The sequence below is a fragment of the Pelodiscus sinensis genome, chromosome 15, assembly GCF_049634645.1.
Source record: "Pelodiscus sinensis isolate JC-2024 chromosome 15, ASM4963464v1, whole genome shotgun sequence".
NCBI classification, from domain to species: Eukaryota; Metazoa; Chordata; order Testudines; family Trionychidae; genus Pelodiscus; species Pelodiscus sinensis.
Genome location: NC_134725.1, coordinates 38,021,297 through 38,037,999, shown reverse-complemented (window position 1 = coordinate 38,037,999; position 16,703 = coordinate 38,021,297). Strand labels below are relative to the sequence as shown.

The 16,703-nt window shown below is 49.5% G+C and overlaps 2 protein-coding genes across 7 annotated transcripts in view; one reads left to right on the top strand and one right to left on the bottom strand.

Annotated features, from left to right (window-relative positions):
• The window catches only part of SGSM1 (small G protein signaling modulator 1), a 95,686-nt gene extending 93,435 nt beyond the window's left edge, over positions 1-2,251 (bottom strand). For all 6 annotated transcript variants that reach the window (XM_075898859.1, XM_075898863.1, XM_075898860.1 and 3 more), the window contains exons 1-2: positions 2,060-2,251; positions 1,926-1,969 (exon numbers count right to left, since the gene is read on the bottom strand). In XM_075898859.1, coding sequence (XP_075754974.1) covers positions 1,926-1,969; positions 2,060-2,078 — 63 coding nt within the window. In that variant the 5' untranslated portion in view covers positions 2,079-2,251. The remainder of the gene's footprint in view (positions 1-1,925; positions 1,970-2,059) is intronic.
• The window catches only part of LOC102443842 (sodium-dependent serotonin transporter-like), a 49,152-nt gene that overhangs the window by 5,338 nt on the left and 27,111 nt on the right, over positions 1-16,703 (top strand). Inside the window, exon 2 of the mRNA XM_075897753.1 lies at positions 10,953-11,143. The gene's annotated coding sequence lies outside the window, so the exon portion shown is untranslated. The remainder of the gene's footprint in view (positions 1-10,952; positions 11,144-16,703) is intronic.

The window sequence follows — 16,703 nt, the reverse complement described above, 5'->3', positions numbered from 1 at the left end:
TACCATGGCTAATACAGTGGGGTTCTGATTCACAACTGGGCTCCTAGATACTAACATGGTACAAGCAATGCCAATACCCTAAAGGATTTATAAATGGAAACAACCCTTCATATCTGTACAGGCCCCTGACTCTGAAGATCTAATAGCAGTTAACAAACCTCATAGCATCCCTGAGACACAGAGAGAGCTGAGGTGACTCTGCCAAGGTCACATGGCAGATCAGAGGACCTGCTAGAATGAGGACCCAAGAGCCCAGGCTTCCACTAATCACTGGGCCCTGCTGCTCCTCCATTACCTGTAGACAGCTATAAAAATCAAGCCCGAGAGTCCTTCAGGGAAAGTCTATCCCTGCCAATACTAAGCTCTTTTGTGTCAATGCAGCCAATAAAACCCCCTCGGGAACAGGAGCCAGTGACCAAGCAGTCACTTTTCAAAATGACATAAACAGTCAGGCTTCATGTGCCTCTTTTCAGCACCCAAAATGAGGTGTTCACGTTCCGAACTACTTACTCACAGAGTCATGTTAGAAAACCCGAGACCTGTGCATGTACCAGCAGGGACAGCCATGCCAATAAGCAACCCAGTGGCTGTGAGCTTGATGCTGACTTCCCCTGCTGAAGCCCCTCAGGAAGCAAGCAAACCGGCTCTCCCCCTCACTCTGCTGAATTCTTTCCATGCAGGGAAGGGACGTGGCCAGCAATTCACCTCCCAGAGAGGTGATGGGGACCTTGCTCATGCAGTCACCCAGGATTCAAGCCAATCTCTCCTTTAGAAGGTGCAAACGGATGAGAATTTTTGACTGTCCAACTAAATCACTCCTAACTGCTGCTAGTGATTACACAACCTTTGCTGGCTCAGGGCCCTGGTGACCTAGCCTGCTGGGAGCAAGGGACAGTTATTGGCAATGGTTGCAACAGATACAAGCAGAGATCCCAGCACTTCAATCTGGAGATAGGGGGAAAGGAAAGATTTGCTTATCAAAACAACTCTGCATCTCAGATGAACCCCAGCCCTGCAACACCGCAAATCACTAGATCCCCATTGGCTGAGAGGGCCAAATAGGAGACGGGGCTGTTCAGAACAGAGCCATCAGGACTCACAACCTTGCAGCAATCACAAACAAAATGAACATGATGGGAGGGGAAGAGATATAGCCCTATCCCTCCAACCAATAAGAGCCATTCCATAGGCAACCAGGTGCACTGACCCCTTCATGCTCCGGAACAACATCTGGAGCATTCTTTAGTCTTCACCCATACCTCAGGCTCCTGATATGCAGCCACCTGTGGTAACCCCAAAACCGTCAGGAGCTTACCCCTCAAACCTTAGGCACCAATTAATTCAGCTATGCAGCTGACTGTGGTACTCCTCAAAAACCGTCAGGTGCCTCCCCCAAATCCAGGCACTGGCTAATCCAGATGTGCAGCTACATGTGATACCCCCCAAAAAACAAACGGTGCCTCCCTCAAATACAGGCACTGGCTAATCCAGATGTGCAGCTACATGTGATACCCCCCAAAAAACAAACGGTGCCTCCCTCAAATCCAGGCACTGGCTAATCCAGATGTGCAGCTACATGTGATACCCCCCAAAAAACAAACGGTGCCTCCCTCAAATACAGGCACTGGCTAATCCAGATGTGCAGCTACATGTGATACCCCCCAAAAAACAAACGGTGCCTCCCTCAAATACAGGCACTGGCTAATCCAGATGTGCAGCTACATGTGATACCCCCCAAAAAACAAACGGTGCCTCCCTCAAATCCAGGCACTGGCTAATCCAGATGTGCAGCTACATGTAATGCCTCCAAAAAAACATACGGTGCCTCCCCCAAACCCAGGCACTGGCTGATCCAGATGTGCACAGACCTCTGGCGCATCCTCCACTCCCCTCCCCCGGCATATCTGGCGCCCCCCCGCACCCACCTCCTTCTTGACGGTGCGCAGCAGCCTCTGCCGGGTCTCCGCCTCTGTGGGGAGAAGGGGGAGAGGCGCGTTAGTGGCCCCGGCGCCGCCCGGCCACGCCGCCCGGATCCCCCCGACAGGGCGCCCCGTCCTACCCGCCGGAGCCGCGGCCATCGTGCTGCTCCTCCGCCGGGCGTCTGCGCCTCTGCAGCAGCCCGCGGGAGGGAGCCGGGCAGCAGCCGGGCTGGGCTGGGCCAGCGACGCCGCCCACTGCCTGGGACCGGCGGGCGGGGAGGTGCGGAGTCGGGCTGGGCTCTCCGCAGCCTGCGGGGCGCGTCCTGCAGCCGCGTCTGTCTGCCCCCTCCCAGCCCCTAAAACACCCATTGCGTGGTCCCACCCTCCCAGCGCGCACTGCCCATGCGCTGCAGAGCCCAGGCGCCGGGCTCTGCGGGGGGGGGGGGGGGGGGACACCAAACCAGGGACACCCCCTCCCCCTCAGAGCAGCCCAGAGCTCTGAGTCTGCTTCCACCTGGCGCCCAGGGGTCACCCCAGTAACCTCCCCAAGGAAGCCTCCCAACCAGTAGGCAGCTCTGCAACCCCCCCCCCCCCCCCCCCCCCAGGGCCATAATGTGTAAACATGAGACCCAGAGCATCAAATGAGGGCTGGGGACACTGCAGCATCCTTAGCTGGCCACAAAACTTTCCTCCTTCGCTACCGCACTGTACTGGGAGAATACTGCAAATCTTTCTACCCATGTAAAAATACCGGGCAGATTACAATATTTTTTTCTGGCAACTGGCAAATCCATAAACAAACCAGGCCAGTCAAACACCAGCCAGCTGGTAACCCTATTAGCCCTCCCTGTGCTTAATAATACCAGGGCCAGATCCATACTATTATCCCCTAGGCTATGCACAGAAGTGAGGCCCAGAAGCTAAGGCCCCAGTCTCTGAAGGCAGATAGGCACTTCAACTGATGTCAAGGGGAATTAGGCACTCAATACCTTTACAGAACTGGGCCTAAGTGACTCTGCACAAAGGGAGTCTGTGGCAGGGAATCAGATGGGGTATGTCTACACAGCAGGGCTAAACTCAAAATAAGCTATACATCTTGAGCTGCACTTATTGCATAGCTTAAGTTGAAATAGTTTATTTCAAATTTGGGCACATCTGCACAGCACTTATTTTGAAATAAAGCACTCTTCCTCTGACCTCCCTCACTCCTCGTGCAATGAGAGTTACAGGAGTCGGAGTAAGCAGTCCTCCGGCTGGACATTATTTCAACATTTTGGTGAAATAACTGCTTGTGTGTAGATGCACACTTTGTTATTCCAAAATAACTATGATGTGTAGACGTACCCCATATGGAGGTTTCCTAGGCTAGCCTCCGAACCAGCTGGCCTTTGCTTTTTAGTAAGAGGGGCAAAATTAGCACAAATGTGGACCCAGCTACCCTGGGGCTGACCCCAGCTATCCAGAATGATCCAGTGGGTGTATATCATCATCATTGGTCCAGCCTACAAACCTCTCATGAACCACTCACTGTGCATCACAATTTGACTGTTTGTGTTGTATGCATTGACACCTTTGTCACAGTGTCCCCATGACTTTATATATGCACTCACAAGTACACTGGAGGCCTGGCCCTTTTGCTCACTTATGCCGGTAACTGAGGCTATGTCTATACAGCAGCATTATATCGGAATAACTGTTTTTATTTCAAAATAATATAGTGTGCGTCTGCACAGCAAGCCATTATTTAAAATAATGTCAAACTGGAGGACTTCCTACTTTGACTCATGGTCACCCCCATTTCACAAGGAATAAGGAAAGTCAGAGGAAGAGTGTTGTTCCTTCACCTTCCTGCTGTGTAGACAGTGCCAAAAGCCAAACTAAGCTATTTAGACTTCAGCTACACAATTGACGTACCTGAAGTAACGTAACTTAATTTGACTTTTGCCCTGCTGTGTAGACATGCCCTGTGGAGGTAGGGCCAGAGATAAGTGAAATTAGGGTCAAGCTTGCTGTGTTTAGCATGACATCGCTGAATTATGGTGCCCCTGGTGACAGCCTGCAGCTTTAATGCAGAAAGCCTGCAACCAATATTCCCTGTGAGCTGTGCACTTGAATGGCTGCTTGGGAAAGATTCAAATGCTGCCCAGGTGATTAGCAGAGCACCCACAGCTAAGTTTTTGTTTCTACTGGTGGTGCATGTCTGCCCATGCCTCGGTGCACATAGAAAAATGTATTCCCTGCATGGATGGAAAAGATAAACCTGAACCTTGGTTCCAACCTACAGAGATAATCCCCTGGTTTACTATGGTCTTTCTCGATCCAAAAGTCTTGGAAGTTATGTGTGAGCCAAATCCTTATCAGACATAAAGTGGAATAACCCCATTGACTTCAGTGGAGTTATGCCCATCTGCAGGAGCTAGCCCATTGCCTTTCCAGTATCAAGAGAGTAAAGATCAAGGAAGTGGTGATGATTTGGAGAGGGCTAGCCCACTAAACTACATAGATGTCACACGGAAATATTGTAAATTACATAGAAACATCTCTGCCTCTGTCTCATTAACATATCTCCTGTGTTTCTCTTCCCTCATTTGTTGTTTCTAAGGACATTTCCATAGAAACGGGCTCTTTGTTCCTTTGCAGTTCAGTTCCTAATAACGACAAACCATGTTAAAGATGAAGGCAGCTGCAATCAACTTCAACATATGCAAATAAGTTGTGACCGTCTTGCTGCTGGCAGCTTGGTGAAGCAAAGCTGAACTGGGCCTCAGTTTCTTTAATTGAAAAATGAGGTTAGAATGCCAGCACCAGAAGGGTTCAGTGAATATTGAATTAATTCATGTTTGCAAAGCAAAGAGAGATCCTCAAATGATGGCTGGATCCTATACAAGTGCAGAGAAGTATTCCCTATTCCTCTCATTCTGCTTGTGACCTTCATTTAGTGTACCAAATTCTGTCCATGCCACAGCTGGGAATCCAGCCAGGGCCAAGCAAGTTGCCAGAAGCTGGCAACACCATCCAGGTAACCACATATTCTCCCAGGTCCTGAGCAGAGCTTCCTTTTGCTAATGCCAATAGCAATCCACCTACTGGAGTTTCTCTGGGATATTTACGCAACTTCATCAATAATTCCCCATGATAGCTGTGATTTCAGCATTCAGCAGCTTGGAGAAACCCTGCCAGACCCTTTGGACACCAGCTTAATGCTAAGCCTCTTCCATGGTAGCCATCTGCAATTCATCTGTGTTCTAACTAACCCTGTGTAAAATGAGGGGTCTTTTGATTCATAAAATATGCCTGTCTGGTGAAGAGCCATCTGCCTGGCTATACTTAGGCAGAATTTGGCTAGAGAGAATGAAGAAGAGCTTCTCCCCAAATAATGAGAGCCTACGATTATTTCCAGCCAGAGGCATGTCAGATGAATGTTTGCATTGATAGGCCTTGCTTTCACTTTGCCTATAATAAGGAGGCGTTAGCTTACCTTGTGCCCTAATGCAGTGGTTCCCAACCTTTTTGAGCATACAGACTCCTTTTTAATCTATTAACATTTTATGGAACCCTCAAACAATATAGCTGTTTTCAAACATTCCATTCCTTGATAATGCGGCGGCCAACATGTCCCCTGGCCTGCACTGCTTCCTCAGCTCCCACCCTCTCTGTCTCCTGCCCATCCACAGAGAATACAGGCGAGGAGGCTCTCGTGGCCAAAGGCATCTCCTGCCTCAGCACTCTGCCCTTGGCAGGGCATGAAGTCCTGGGGGAGAAAAAAAGAAAAAGAAAAGATCAGGCCCACTGCGGGACTGGGAGGGGGAAGAGGGCTGGAGCGTAAACGGCAGTGCAGCTGGTGGCAGGAGGACAGATGGTCGTGAACAGCAAGCTCCAGGTGAGAATCACGTAGAGAAAAGTTCCAGCCCTGAGGGGAGCCCGATCCTTACTTTTAAACTTTCTGTGGACCCCCTATAATACTGTTGCAGACCACCAGGAGTCCACAGACCACAGGCTGGGAACCACTGCCCTAATAAATCTGTTAGGGTACGTCTACACTACAGCACTAATTCGAACTAACTTAGTTCGAATTAGTTAATTCAAACTAAGCTAATTCAAATTAGCGCATCTAGACTTAAAAACTAGTTCGAATTAGCATTTTGCTAATTCGAACTAGCATGTCCACATTGAGTGGACCCTGAACCGAGGTTAAGGCTGGCCGGAAGCAGTGCCGGCAGGGCATCAGATTAGGACTTAGAGCGTGGAGATGCTGCCTCAGGCTAGCCGAGGGCTGTGCTTAAAGGGACCCGATCCCCACCCCGGACAGACAGTTCTCAGGGGTTCTCCGCTTGCAAAGCAGTCCTGGCTTGGAGTGCCCTGAGTGCCCACACTCAGCACATCACAGCACTCGGCCATCAGCCCGGCTGCATTTGCCGCAGGCTGCCATCCGGAGGGGGGGTCAATCAAGGGGCTTCAGGAGAGTTTCCACCCCGAGGAGCCCGCAGAGCCAGCCCAGTCCTCCCCATCGGGGGCTCATACCCCATTCCTCCCTCACCTCCTTCCACTTACCCCTCCCTAGCTCCCCTTCCTGATGTACCAAATAAAGGACACGTGTGTTCAAAAATAGAAACTCTCTTTATTGAACAAAACTCGGGGAGACTGGGAAAAAAAGGTGGGAGAGGGGAAGAGAGAGGGTGAGAGAGGGGAGGGCAATGAAAATGATCAGGGGTTTGGAACAGATACCATATGAAGAGAGGCTAAAGAGACTGGGACTTCTCAGCTTAGAAAAGAGGAGACTGAGGGGGGATATGATAGAGGTCTATAAAAGCATGAGTGGTGTGGAGAGGGTGCATAAAGAAAAGTTCTTCATTAGTTCCCATAATAAAAGGACTAGAGGACACCAAATGAAATGAATGGGTAGCAGGCTTCAAACTAACAATAGAAAGTTGTTCTTCACAAAGCAAATAGTCAACCTGTGGAACTCCTTGCTGCAGGAGGCTGTGAAGGCTAGAACTAGAACAGAGTTTAAAGAGAAGTTAAAGTCATGGAGGTTGGGTCCATGAAGTGCTATTAACCAGGGGGTAGAAATGGTGTCCCTGGCCTCTGTTTGTGGAAGGCTGGAGATGGATGGAACGAGACAAATGGCTTGATCATTGTCTTCAGTCCATCCCCTCCAGGGTACGTAGTGTTGGCCGCTGTTGGCAGACAGGCTACTGGGCTAGATGGACCTTTGGTCTGACCCAGGACGGCCATTCTAAGCTCAGGACTCAGGGTCGGGGGTCTCAGTGGACCACCCTGATTTTCATGCACACCTGCTCCTGGGTGGCCAGGCTGGCAGCTCTCCTGCCCTAGACGGCCACTTTCCTGTGCCTAGTGCGGAGGTCGTGGATGAGGTCCACGATGTCTGCACTAGACCAGGCGGGTGCCCGCCTCTTGCGGTCCCGGGCAGACTCCTGGGAGCCGCCAGCCTGGTCCCGGGAAGAGGGGGAGGGCTGGGTGACAGTGGGTGGCTGGCTCAAGCCGTGCCAGGTGCAGGGTCTGCTGGCTGGGTGCTGGCAGGCTTGCACCTGGCACGGGCACCGTAGCCAGCCCGTGCCCCTTTAAGGGCTCCAGGGCTGGGAGGGGGGCAGAAGAGTTTCCCTGGTGGTGCCCAGTGTGGCCACCAGGGCAAGCTGGGGAGGGCTAGCCTCCCACTAGTTCAAATTAAGGGGCTACACATCCCTTAATTCGAACTACTTAATTCGAACTAGGCTTAGTCCTCGTGGAATGAGGTTTACCTAGTTCGAATTAAGCGCTCCGCTAGTTCGAATTAAGTTCGAACTAGCAGTTTGCATGTGTAGCGCCTATCAAAGTTAATTCGAACTAACGTGTAGTCATACCCTAAGTCGCTAAGGTGCAATAGGACTGTTCGTTGTTTTTGCAGAGACAGACTAACATGGTTACCCCTCTGAGACTTTTCACCTATAATGCCCTTGCTTCTGTACTTGAAGGAATGTGGAGAAATTGGAAAGGGTACAGAGAAGAGCGACAAGAATGATTAAAGGTCTAGAGAACATGACCTATGAAGCCAGGCTTCATGAACTGGGCTTGTTTAGTTTGGAAAAAAGAAGATTAAGGGGGGACATGATAGCGGTTTTCAAATATCTAAAAGGGTGTCACAAGGAGGAAGGAGAAAATTTGTTCCTCTTGGTTTCTGAGGACAGGACAAGGAGTAATGGGCTTAAAGTGCAGCAGGGGAGGTTTAGATTGGACATTAGGAAAAAATTCCTAACTGTCAGGGTGGTCAAATATTGGAATAAATTGCCAAGGGAGGTGGTGGAATCTCCCTCTCTGGAGATATTTAAGAACAGGTTAGATAGACATCTGTCAGGGATGGTGTAGGTGGAGCTTGGTCCTGCCTTGAGGGCGGGGGGCTGGACTCGATGACCTCTTGAGGTCCCTTCCAGTCCTATTATTCTATGATTCTATGATAACACTGCAGCAGGACCTTTATGGCTTGTAATACTGCCCTCTGCTGGACAGAATATGTTACATCTGCTCCTGTGTACGGCAGTTCTCCCTTGCTGAGGGCGGCTCCTTCACTTCACTAGGAACTGGCCTGTGTTTTCCCTGCAGCCAAAGTCCATGAGCTTTGTTCCTAGTGTTCTGTGCAGGTGCTTAGCCGATCACCATGTCAAGTATGTGCCTGTAGCAGGAAGCCACCACACATTACAGCCGCCCTCTCCAAGCCACTTCATGGCACTAGTCCCAGAATGATGTGGCTTTGGGAAAGAGCACTGAACCAGAAACCATGGACCCAAGATACAGAGCAAGTATGGCTCATATACTTTACAGGCCTGTCCCTAATTATTTAACAGTAATCCACTTCAAGAGACTGCTTCCTGGAAAATTAGATGGAATAGGTTGGATTTAGCTGTTTATTTATTACTAGCTAAGATCCAGCATAATAAAAAGAACAGCCCATGCATTTATAATTGCGTCATTATTCAGTGCTTGTATAAGATGCAATATGTGATGGCTATTTAGTTTATTTAATATAATAAACTAGCATCCAAGTGTTATTACATTCTCTTAAAGAGCTCCCTTGTTGCAGTAGTAAACAACTGGGCATCTTTGCACTGCTTAACATCCTCTCAATACCCCTTAGGACCTTAAATTTAATTATTCCAGGATCTTTCCATTTATAGTTTTAAACAAAAATCAAGGATAGGAGATGAGCCCTCACATGTTGGTCTTTTTCTGGGAGTTTTTAAAGGGACTGCTCACTCTTCTGGTACAAAAAAAAATTGTCATGCTGTTGTGTCCCAGGGATGGAAGTGGTTATCAGATAACAACAGCAATCAGCAGGGCTATTTTAGGATTTTCATGGGATCTGAAAACTGGGTTCAAGGTTGAGACAGGACAAGGTTTCCAAGATGGAAAGGCAAAAGATGTAAAATCACTAAGTCAGATCTAGATGCCACTGAAGCCAATGGCTAAAACTCCCATTATTATTAATTATTGGCTAATTACTGAAATGCTGAAAACTGTGCAACTTACTAGTATAAACAGTGTCCAGAGTCCACCCTAAACAGTTCACAGTCCAAACTGATTTCAAATGTGAAGCAGGACTGAACCAACTGTGTTTATTTCACCATCTTGTTTGTTTTGGGCTTCTGCATCTTTCATCTAATAAAATGCCTCATTTACCTGAATTTACTCCTCAGTGTAGAGTGGGTTTCTTATCACAAGATGGTGCCATTGTGTTTGGTTTATTACAGAAACTTTCTGCTTTGTGCAAAACAATTGGTCTGGGTGGAGTTGGACAGATTTAATAACTGATCCAGACGGTGTCCCCTTTCTTATCAGGGAATTGTTGCATGAGTTGATGGCATAAGAACATGCTGGTGAGAAAAAGCAGATCTGGTCTTGTTTTATCTGAACCCAAACTGCCAGCAATGACATTGGGAAAGAAGCAGATGTCAGGAGAACTGGCATGATGGCACAGAGTCCCTTCCCCAGATTATTGAAATATTCACGTTAAGGGCTGTTTATCTTCTGCACCATTCCTTGCTCCCCACCCCTAGCCACCTGAGGGGATGGGACATCAGAATGCAAGGTTGTCAAACTTTTCAGCAGATTGTAAATTAGCCCCAAAAATATTCCTTTGTCTAGGCCTGGAACCGATGCAGATTCAGTCCAAATTCTGCAAATCGTTTCAGATGAGCTGTTTGCTGTTCAAACCACATTTCAGTTTCTTATCAACACTCACATATTGCTTTGTTTCACCCTCATGAAATATTTGGGATTTTTTTTTTTTTGTTCAAAAAATTGTTTGGGTTCAAAACAAACCAGTTCAATTTGTTCAGTTCGGTGGCCAATCCCAACATCCAAAAATCCAGAGTAAGACCCAAGATCAACAAAACACTGCAGCAGGTTTACCCCACCCACCCCCTTCTGTGTGAATGCTGCCAGCTGCTCTCTCTGCCTCCTCTCAACTCTTGAGGGGGCGGAAGAGGGCCAACTGGCAGCAGCAGCCTCTTTGCAAGAAGGTGGGCAAGCGGGGCAGGTGGTTGAAATTTGGGGGAGGGCTGGAGATTCCCCGTCATTAGGAGATCAGTCTCCCAGTCCTGTCAGAATCACATCACTGGCTCACCTCGCCATACCCCCTGTACAAAAGGGTTGTACTGATGTATTGATTCCTCCTCCTTGTGGTGGGCAGGGGATGTCAGAATAGGCTCAGGGCTGGTACGCTCCCTCCAGGAATCATCCTTATCCCAGACCCAGCCTGCCGGGACAGCAAGCCTGTCCCAGGCACTGACCCATTCTCACAGCCTCATGATGAGGGTCCCAAAGTACCAGCACAATGTGTCAAGCTGTTCTGCAGCCAGTAAAATGGGGGCTTTGGTGGATGCCCTGTCCCACCCACCCTGAGGGGCCACAGGTCCCATCATGCCCTGCCCCCAAAATATCAATTTGCCCCCATCAATTCTGTTCCACCTGCCCTGTCTCTGCCTCCCCTGTGGCTCTAGGGACTCTTTACAGCCCCTCCCCCTCTCCATTCCAGCTCAGATGTCACATGCAGGCAAATGAAGGATTTCCCATCAAAGAAGGATTTCCATCAAAGAAGGATTTCCATCAAAGAAGGAAACAGCCCATCAAAGAAGGATTTCCCCAGGCTCGTCTGAAATTAGTGATGCCGCTGGAGCTCTTCTACCCATCACAGACCAGTCCCGGGTAAAATCCGGCCACATGTGAAAAAGGTACCAAAGCTGGCAACACTGTCATGGCCTGGGGCTATAATAGGGCAGAATTAAGGGTGTCTGGCTGCCTTTGTTGGGCATTATGATGTATCCCAGGGTTTCACCTAGAGACAGAGCACAAGGCCCCATTACACCAGGCACTATCCAAACACACTGAAATTGAAAGGGATTGGAATTTGACTACCTTTGCAAATGCCAGGTTATGTCCCCATTCAAGGCCAATGGAACTGGCCATTCCTCAGCCTATAACATGCATTTGGCTTCTGCATTGCCTACAAAGAACTGCTGCTGCTGCTCTATTTGATACGCTCTCCTGGGAAGCACCCACAGCCATGGAAGGCTGCACAGAAGTCAGTTTGCCCCCAGGGAAGGCATCTCCCCAGAGGAGATGGGTCAGAGCCTTCAGCAGCAGAAAATTAAGTCATTAAGCCTAACCCAAAGAGTGTTGAGTGCATTCCCTTTGTGCCAAAGTTAACATCCTTCTCTAGCAGCTTTAACAAATGAACACAGCATGGGCTGGGTCTCCAGCTAGCTACCTGTGGTGCCCAGGGAGCCCAGCAAACCCATCGGCCCCAAGAGCAAGAAAAGGGCTCAGAGTTAGACTGCCATTGCAGAGTTCAGACACCACAACCAGTTCACTATTTACAGACCCTTTGGGGTAACCGCCCTGTAGCAAGGTTGGAACACACAGCCATGGTACCTCCTGCTGGGCCGTCTGGGAATTAGCTCTTCTCTAGCCCCCAAGCACCCTCTTCTGGCCAGTGTCTCACCTGCAATTACCCATCTTTCCCCTTGTTCTCCCCCACATCATGTCCCGCCTCATGTCCCTCCCGGACCATGGTGCCCTTTTCCCTGGGTACCACCTGGAAGCTGCATCCCCACTCTAGGGTCCTCCTTTGCCAGGGAGCCCAAACACCCCTAAACCAGCATTTTCGTCAGTGACCCATAGCTGTTCTTCATCTAGCCCTTTCCCTCAGAGGCGAAGTGCTGTCTGAACTTAATCAATGGCAAGAGGGAAAGCGCCTATTGCCCATTCCTGCCCTGGCTGTTCCTCTGCTGCCCTACTACCTCCTTCAGCCTCTGTTGCTGGGCCTCAGCCTGGGGTTTATTCAGGCCTGAGCTCCCCTGGCTCTCCCTGCCTTCCCCCTAGAATTGCTCTGTCTGTACAAAGTACCCTGCTAGCATGCAGGTAGAGCCCTCTCCCTCCAGAGCTGGAGTGAGAGAGAGTGAGCTCTTCCTATCCAGCAGCTCTTCTTCCCAACCATTTTGATATTGGGGACCAGCAAAGCCATTCACAAACTTTTGGTGAACTGGAAATAGTTTATTTGCATATTCATTGTGCAAATGATGGATATGCAGATATGCACATAAAATGTTACAGGCCCACCAAAAGCCCAGACCCCAGAGCCCCCAGTGCCAGCACTAACCCTAGAGCCTTCTGCCCCTCCACTATGCCTCAGCACCAACCACTGACCCCAGACTCCCCTGCACCCAACCCTGTAGTGCCAGCCCCCATCCCAAATGCCTCAATGCCAGTCCCCTGCCCCTTAGAGTCTCCCATCAGACCCCCCAGTACCAATCTCCTGTTTCCAGAGACCCACTACACCCAACCCCCAAGAACTGCTCCCAGTGCCAGCCCCCAATATTAGCCCCATCCCCAGAGCTTCCCAGTGCCAGCCCTGCTCCCATAGCCCCACACTAATAGCTCAGCCTCCAAAGCCACTCAGACTAGCCCCGACCCTAGAGCCCACAGTGCCTGGCCCACCCCCCTCACCTATCCCTGCATTACTGCCCATGTCATGGTGACTCTGGGGGCCGGGGCTGGGGAATACCACCCAGCATTTCCCCCCCTGCCGTGGCTGTTGGGAGAGGCGTGTCCTGCCCCGCCTCTTAGCCAGTCAGCATGGAACAGGGGCTGGTCTCCTCCGGTTGTGGAAGATCGCTTCCCTGTGTGGTGGGAGGGCCGTGTGGAACCGGGAAGTGCTTTTCTGGAGCCAGGAGGAGACCCCATTCCTACCTGATGCTGGTTGGCTGAGGTGGGGCAGGACACTTCTTTCCCAACAGCCACAGTGAGTACGGTGTACTTCAGTCCCTAGAGCCACTGTGGCCTGGAAACTGCTGTTCCAGTGGATGCATCATCTCCGCTAGGTTCAGCTCAGCTAGGTATTTGCCTAGTTTTATAACAAGTTAGGTCACAAGCATGAGCACAGTCAGTACAAACTAACATTTCATGCAAAGCTTTGTTTCCACTGCCCTATGTACTACACACTGAAATGTAAAGTACAATATTTATATTCCAATCGGCACGCTACCGGGGGAAATGAGAAAGTCTGCCATTTTGCAGTACCGCTGTGCTTCGACCCTTCTGTATTTTGTGGGCAAGGAGTTGGAAGTGAAATCTGGGGTACCCAAGACGAATCAGACTCCTGAAGGGGTGTGGAAAGGTTGAGAGTCACTTCTCTAACCTGCCCTGAGCATGAATGGCTCCAAACCCGTCTATAGCTACTAGTTGCTCACTCTCTGCAGTCATGCAGTGCTGACTCTGCCAGGTATTCACAGAGCCTCCACCACTGTTAGATCTTGGTAAGTCTGCACTGCAGGAAAAGACCCCCTGCTGGCCAGGGTCAGTTGGCTCAGGCTTTTGGGGCTCAGGTTGTGGGGCACTTACTGTGTAGATGATCAGGTTTGGTCTGGAGCCCACACTCTGAGATCCCACAGTTGGTCCAGAAGTGAGCACCACCCCATTATTGCTGCCCTAAGATCCCCGTGCTGCACTAATCCCAGGTAAACCTGCTCTGCTGTGGTGAGGAGGGCCTTACTCTCAGTGCCATGTTGTTTGTCGTCAGACAACAGGACTGGCTCAGCCTTTGCCACTGCAGGGAATGGAAGGCAAGGCAAGCGTGTGGATAAGACAAAGAGCTGAGACACTCCCCACACTCACAGGGCCTCCAGCTCTCCCCACACTCACAGAGCAATGCTGGGCAGCCACTTCATCTCTGTGGCTCACTTTCCCCTCCTGCCTTCCAAGGGGTGGGAGCTGCACTGCATCTGTCAGGGCATAAGAACCAGGAAGGGAATCTGGCCCAAATCAGTCCAACCCTGACATGCCCAGGGCACTGTCTAAGCTGAGTGAAATTTTAAAAAGCAAGCAGGCAGCCTGAGTGATGTGTCATCAATCTTCCTGGAAGAGCTTTTCCCGCTTTAGCCATCAAAGTGTTTATCATTAGAGACATAGATACATTTCAGGGACTGCACACAGCCCAAATCCAGCAGTGCCTTCTCAGACAAGACAATAAAGGCTCCAGGAAGTGGCTCATATTTGCTACCATCCCTGTAAAAACTCACACAGAGGGAAACACCCCTCCCCCCTTCCTTCAATCTGGCTATTAGGAACATAGGCACCTTGGGATGTCCTGGAGCAAAGCAGTGGTCTTTTCCCCAGTCCAACAGCCGGGTGTTTTTACAAGGGGTATAATACTTTCTTCAATCTGAGATAATCTGTCCAGTCTCTCTGTGTGGCTAAGGAGCCTATCATCAGTGCAGTGCCTTCTCCTCTTCCTGCCACAGGGGTTTTCCTGAAAACGGAGTCATGTGGTGAGACCCGCCCCTGTGGCCAGTTCTTCAGTAAAGTGCAGCTCACGTCAAGACACCTCACTGAAATGGTCAGATTTTAAGATCTCTCCCTCCCAGCACCTACCTTGGGGGAGAATGAGAGCTGAATCCTTTTGAAAAGCCCCCCCCCCTTACTACTGAACATGATTGACAGAGGTTTTCTGAGATAATTCCAAAGAATTCGCAGTATTTCTCACGCCCCACGTGCTTTACAAGTGCTACCTAGTGTGACTCTGTGGTGACAACCCATTTTACAAAGACAGATCCAACAGGGACGATGCTGTTTTTGTTTCACTATTTCACGTTAAGACTCATATTTACAACACAGCAAGCTTTGGAGTGGCTGAAATGTGAAGCCTGTTAGAATAAAACAAAGCACCAGCAGAGTGGAAGCCAGAGGAGTAGACAGATCATGATTTCTCATAACTTAAGGATGAAATTTTTGTGCAATGTTATATTCGTTTCTGAAATCTCCAGTCTTGTCAATCTCTCTGCCTCACTCCAGGCAAATTAACATTGGATGGGCATATTTGAGTCATTGCTCACGCTACGCAGTGATGACCCGTCCCTTCCCATCATTCCCTGAGGAAGGATTTCTTTCCCTGCAGAACTTTTGGGTTTGGTTAAAGTTTCAAAGCAAACGTGCATGATTCACTTTCAGCTCATCCTTCAGGGGGGAAGGGATAGCTCAATGGTTTGTGGCTTGGCCAGCTAAACCCTGGGTTGAGAAGTCAATCCTTAAGTGGGCCATTTAGGAGTTTGGGGCAAATCTGTCAGTGACAGTGCTTAGTCCTACTGTGAGGGCAGGGGGACTAGACTCAATGACCTCTCAAGGTCCCTTCCAGTTCTAGGAGACAGGTATATCTCTGATTATAAGCACACCTTTTATCAAGCCTGTAAGAAAACTATCTCTTATTACAATGACATAGGGCCTTTGCAGGAGCCCTGTGAGGGTTTTACCCTAGTACGGAATACTGAACCAGGCTCCGGATTATCTACCCCATCTTGCCTGATGCTAGAAGATGAAGTAATGAGTTGAATTCCCATTAACCTCCACCATCAGTTTCACTCTTCCTGAGAATGCTCCCTCCCCTCAGGCAGAGCACCTCACCAATGCAAATTTATATCCACCTGGAAATCAAGATACACTGGCTACACGCCTTTGGCTGTCACAAGGCAATCACTGCGTGGCGTTTAGACTTACATTCTGCCTAATGACCATCAAGTGCCAGCACCACAGCAAGCAAATGGGGATGGTGCATCAGCACCACAGCCATAAACGGTGCCAGGCTACTGCCTCCAGGGCTGACAATTCATGCCTGCTGCATGCATTTAGCTGGGTATTTGCCAAGGAGCGGTGCTAAAAAGAATGCAGTTAAAGCCACGTGAAGCCCAGCAAAAAATGCTACTGTAGTGAGTTAAAGAGCTTCCCCAGTGCCCAGATACCTAGCAGTGAGCCTCTTCTCCATGCTAACAACACAGCACATCCTCAGGGTGAGCAACAGGGGCTGTAACTCCAGACGCATGTGACAAGTCAGTGGCTGCATGTGGACAAACTTCATGGCCGGCTGCTGCATGGAACCTTCTGCTTCCAAATCTTAGAGCTTTACCCAGTGCCATGAAGGAGACGTGTCACTGAGGCTGTTTGTTTGCCTGTGGGTGTGTCTACACAGTAGGTCTTAATTCAAAATAAGCTACGTCAGTTGAGCTACATCACTTGCGTAGCTTATTTCAAAATAGCTTATTTTGTAATTGGGAGCGTCTACACAGGACTTATTTCGAAACAGAGCACTCTTCCTCCGACTTCCCTTACTCCTCGTACAATGAGGGTTACAAGAGTCAGAGTAAGATGTCCTCCAGCTTGACAGTATTTCGACATTATTTCAAAATAACTGCCTGCTGTATAGACATGGACTAAGTTGCTTCGAAATAAAGCTAGTTATTTCAA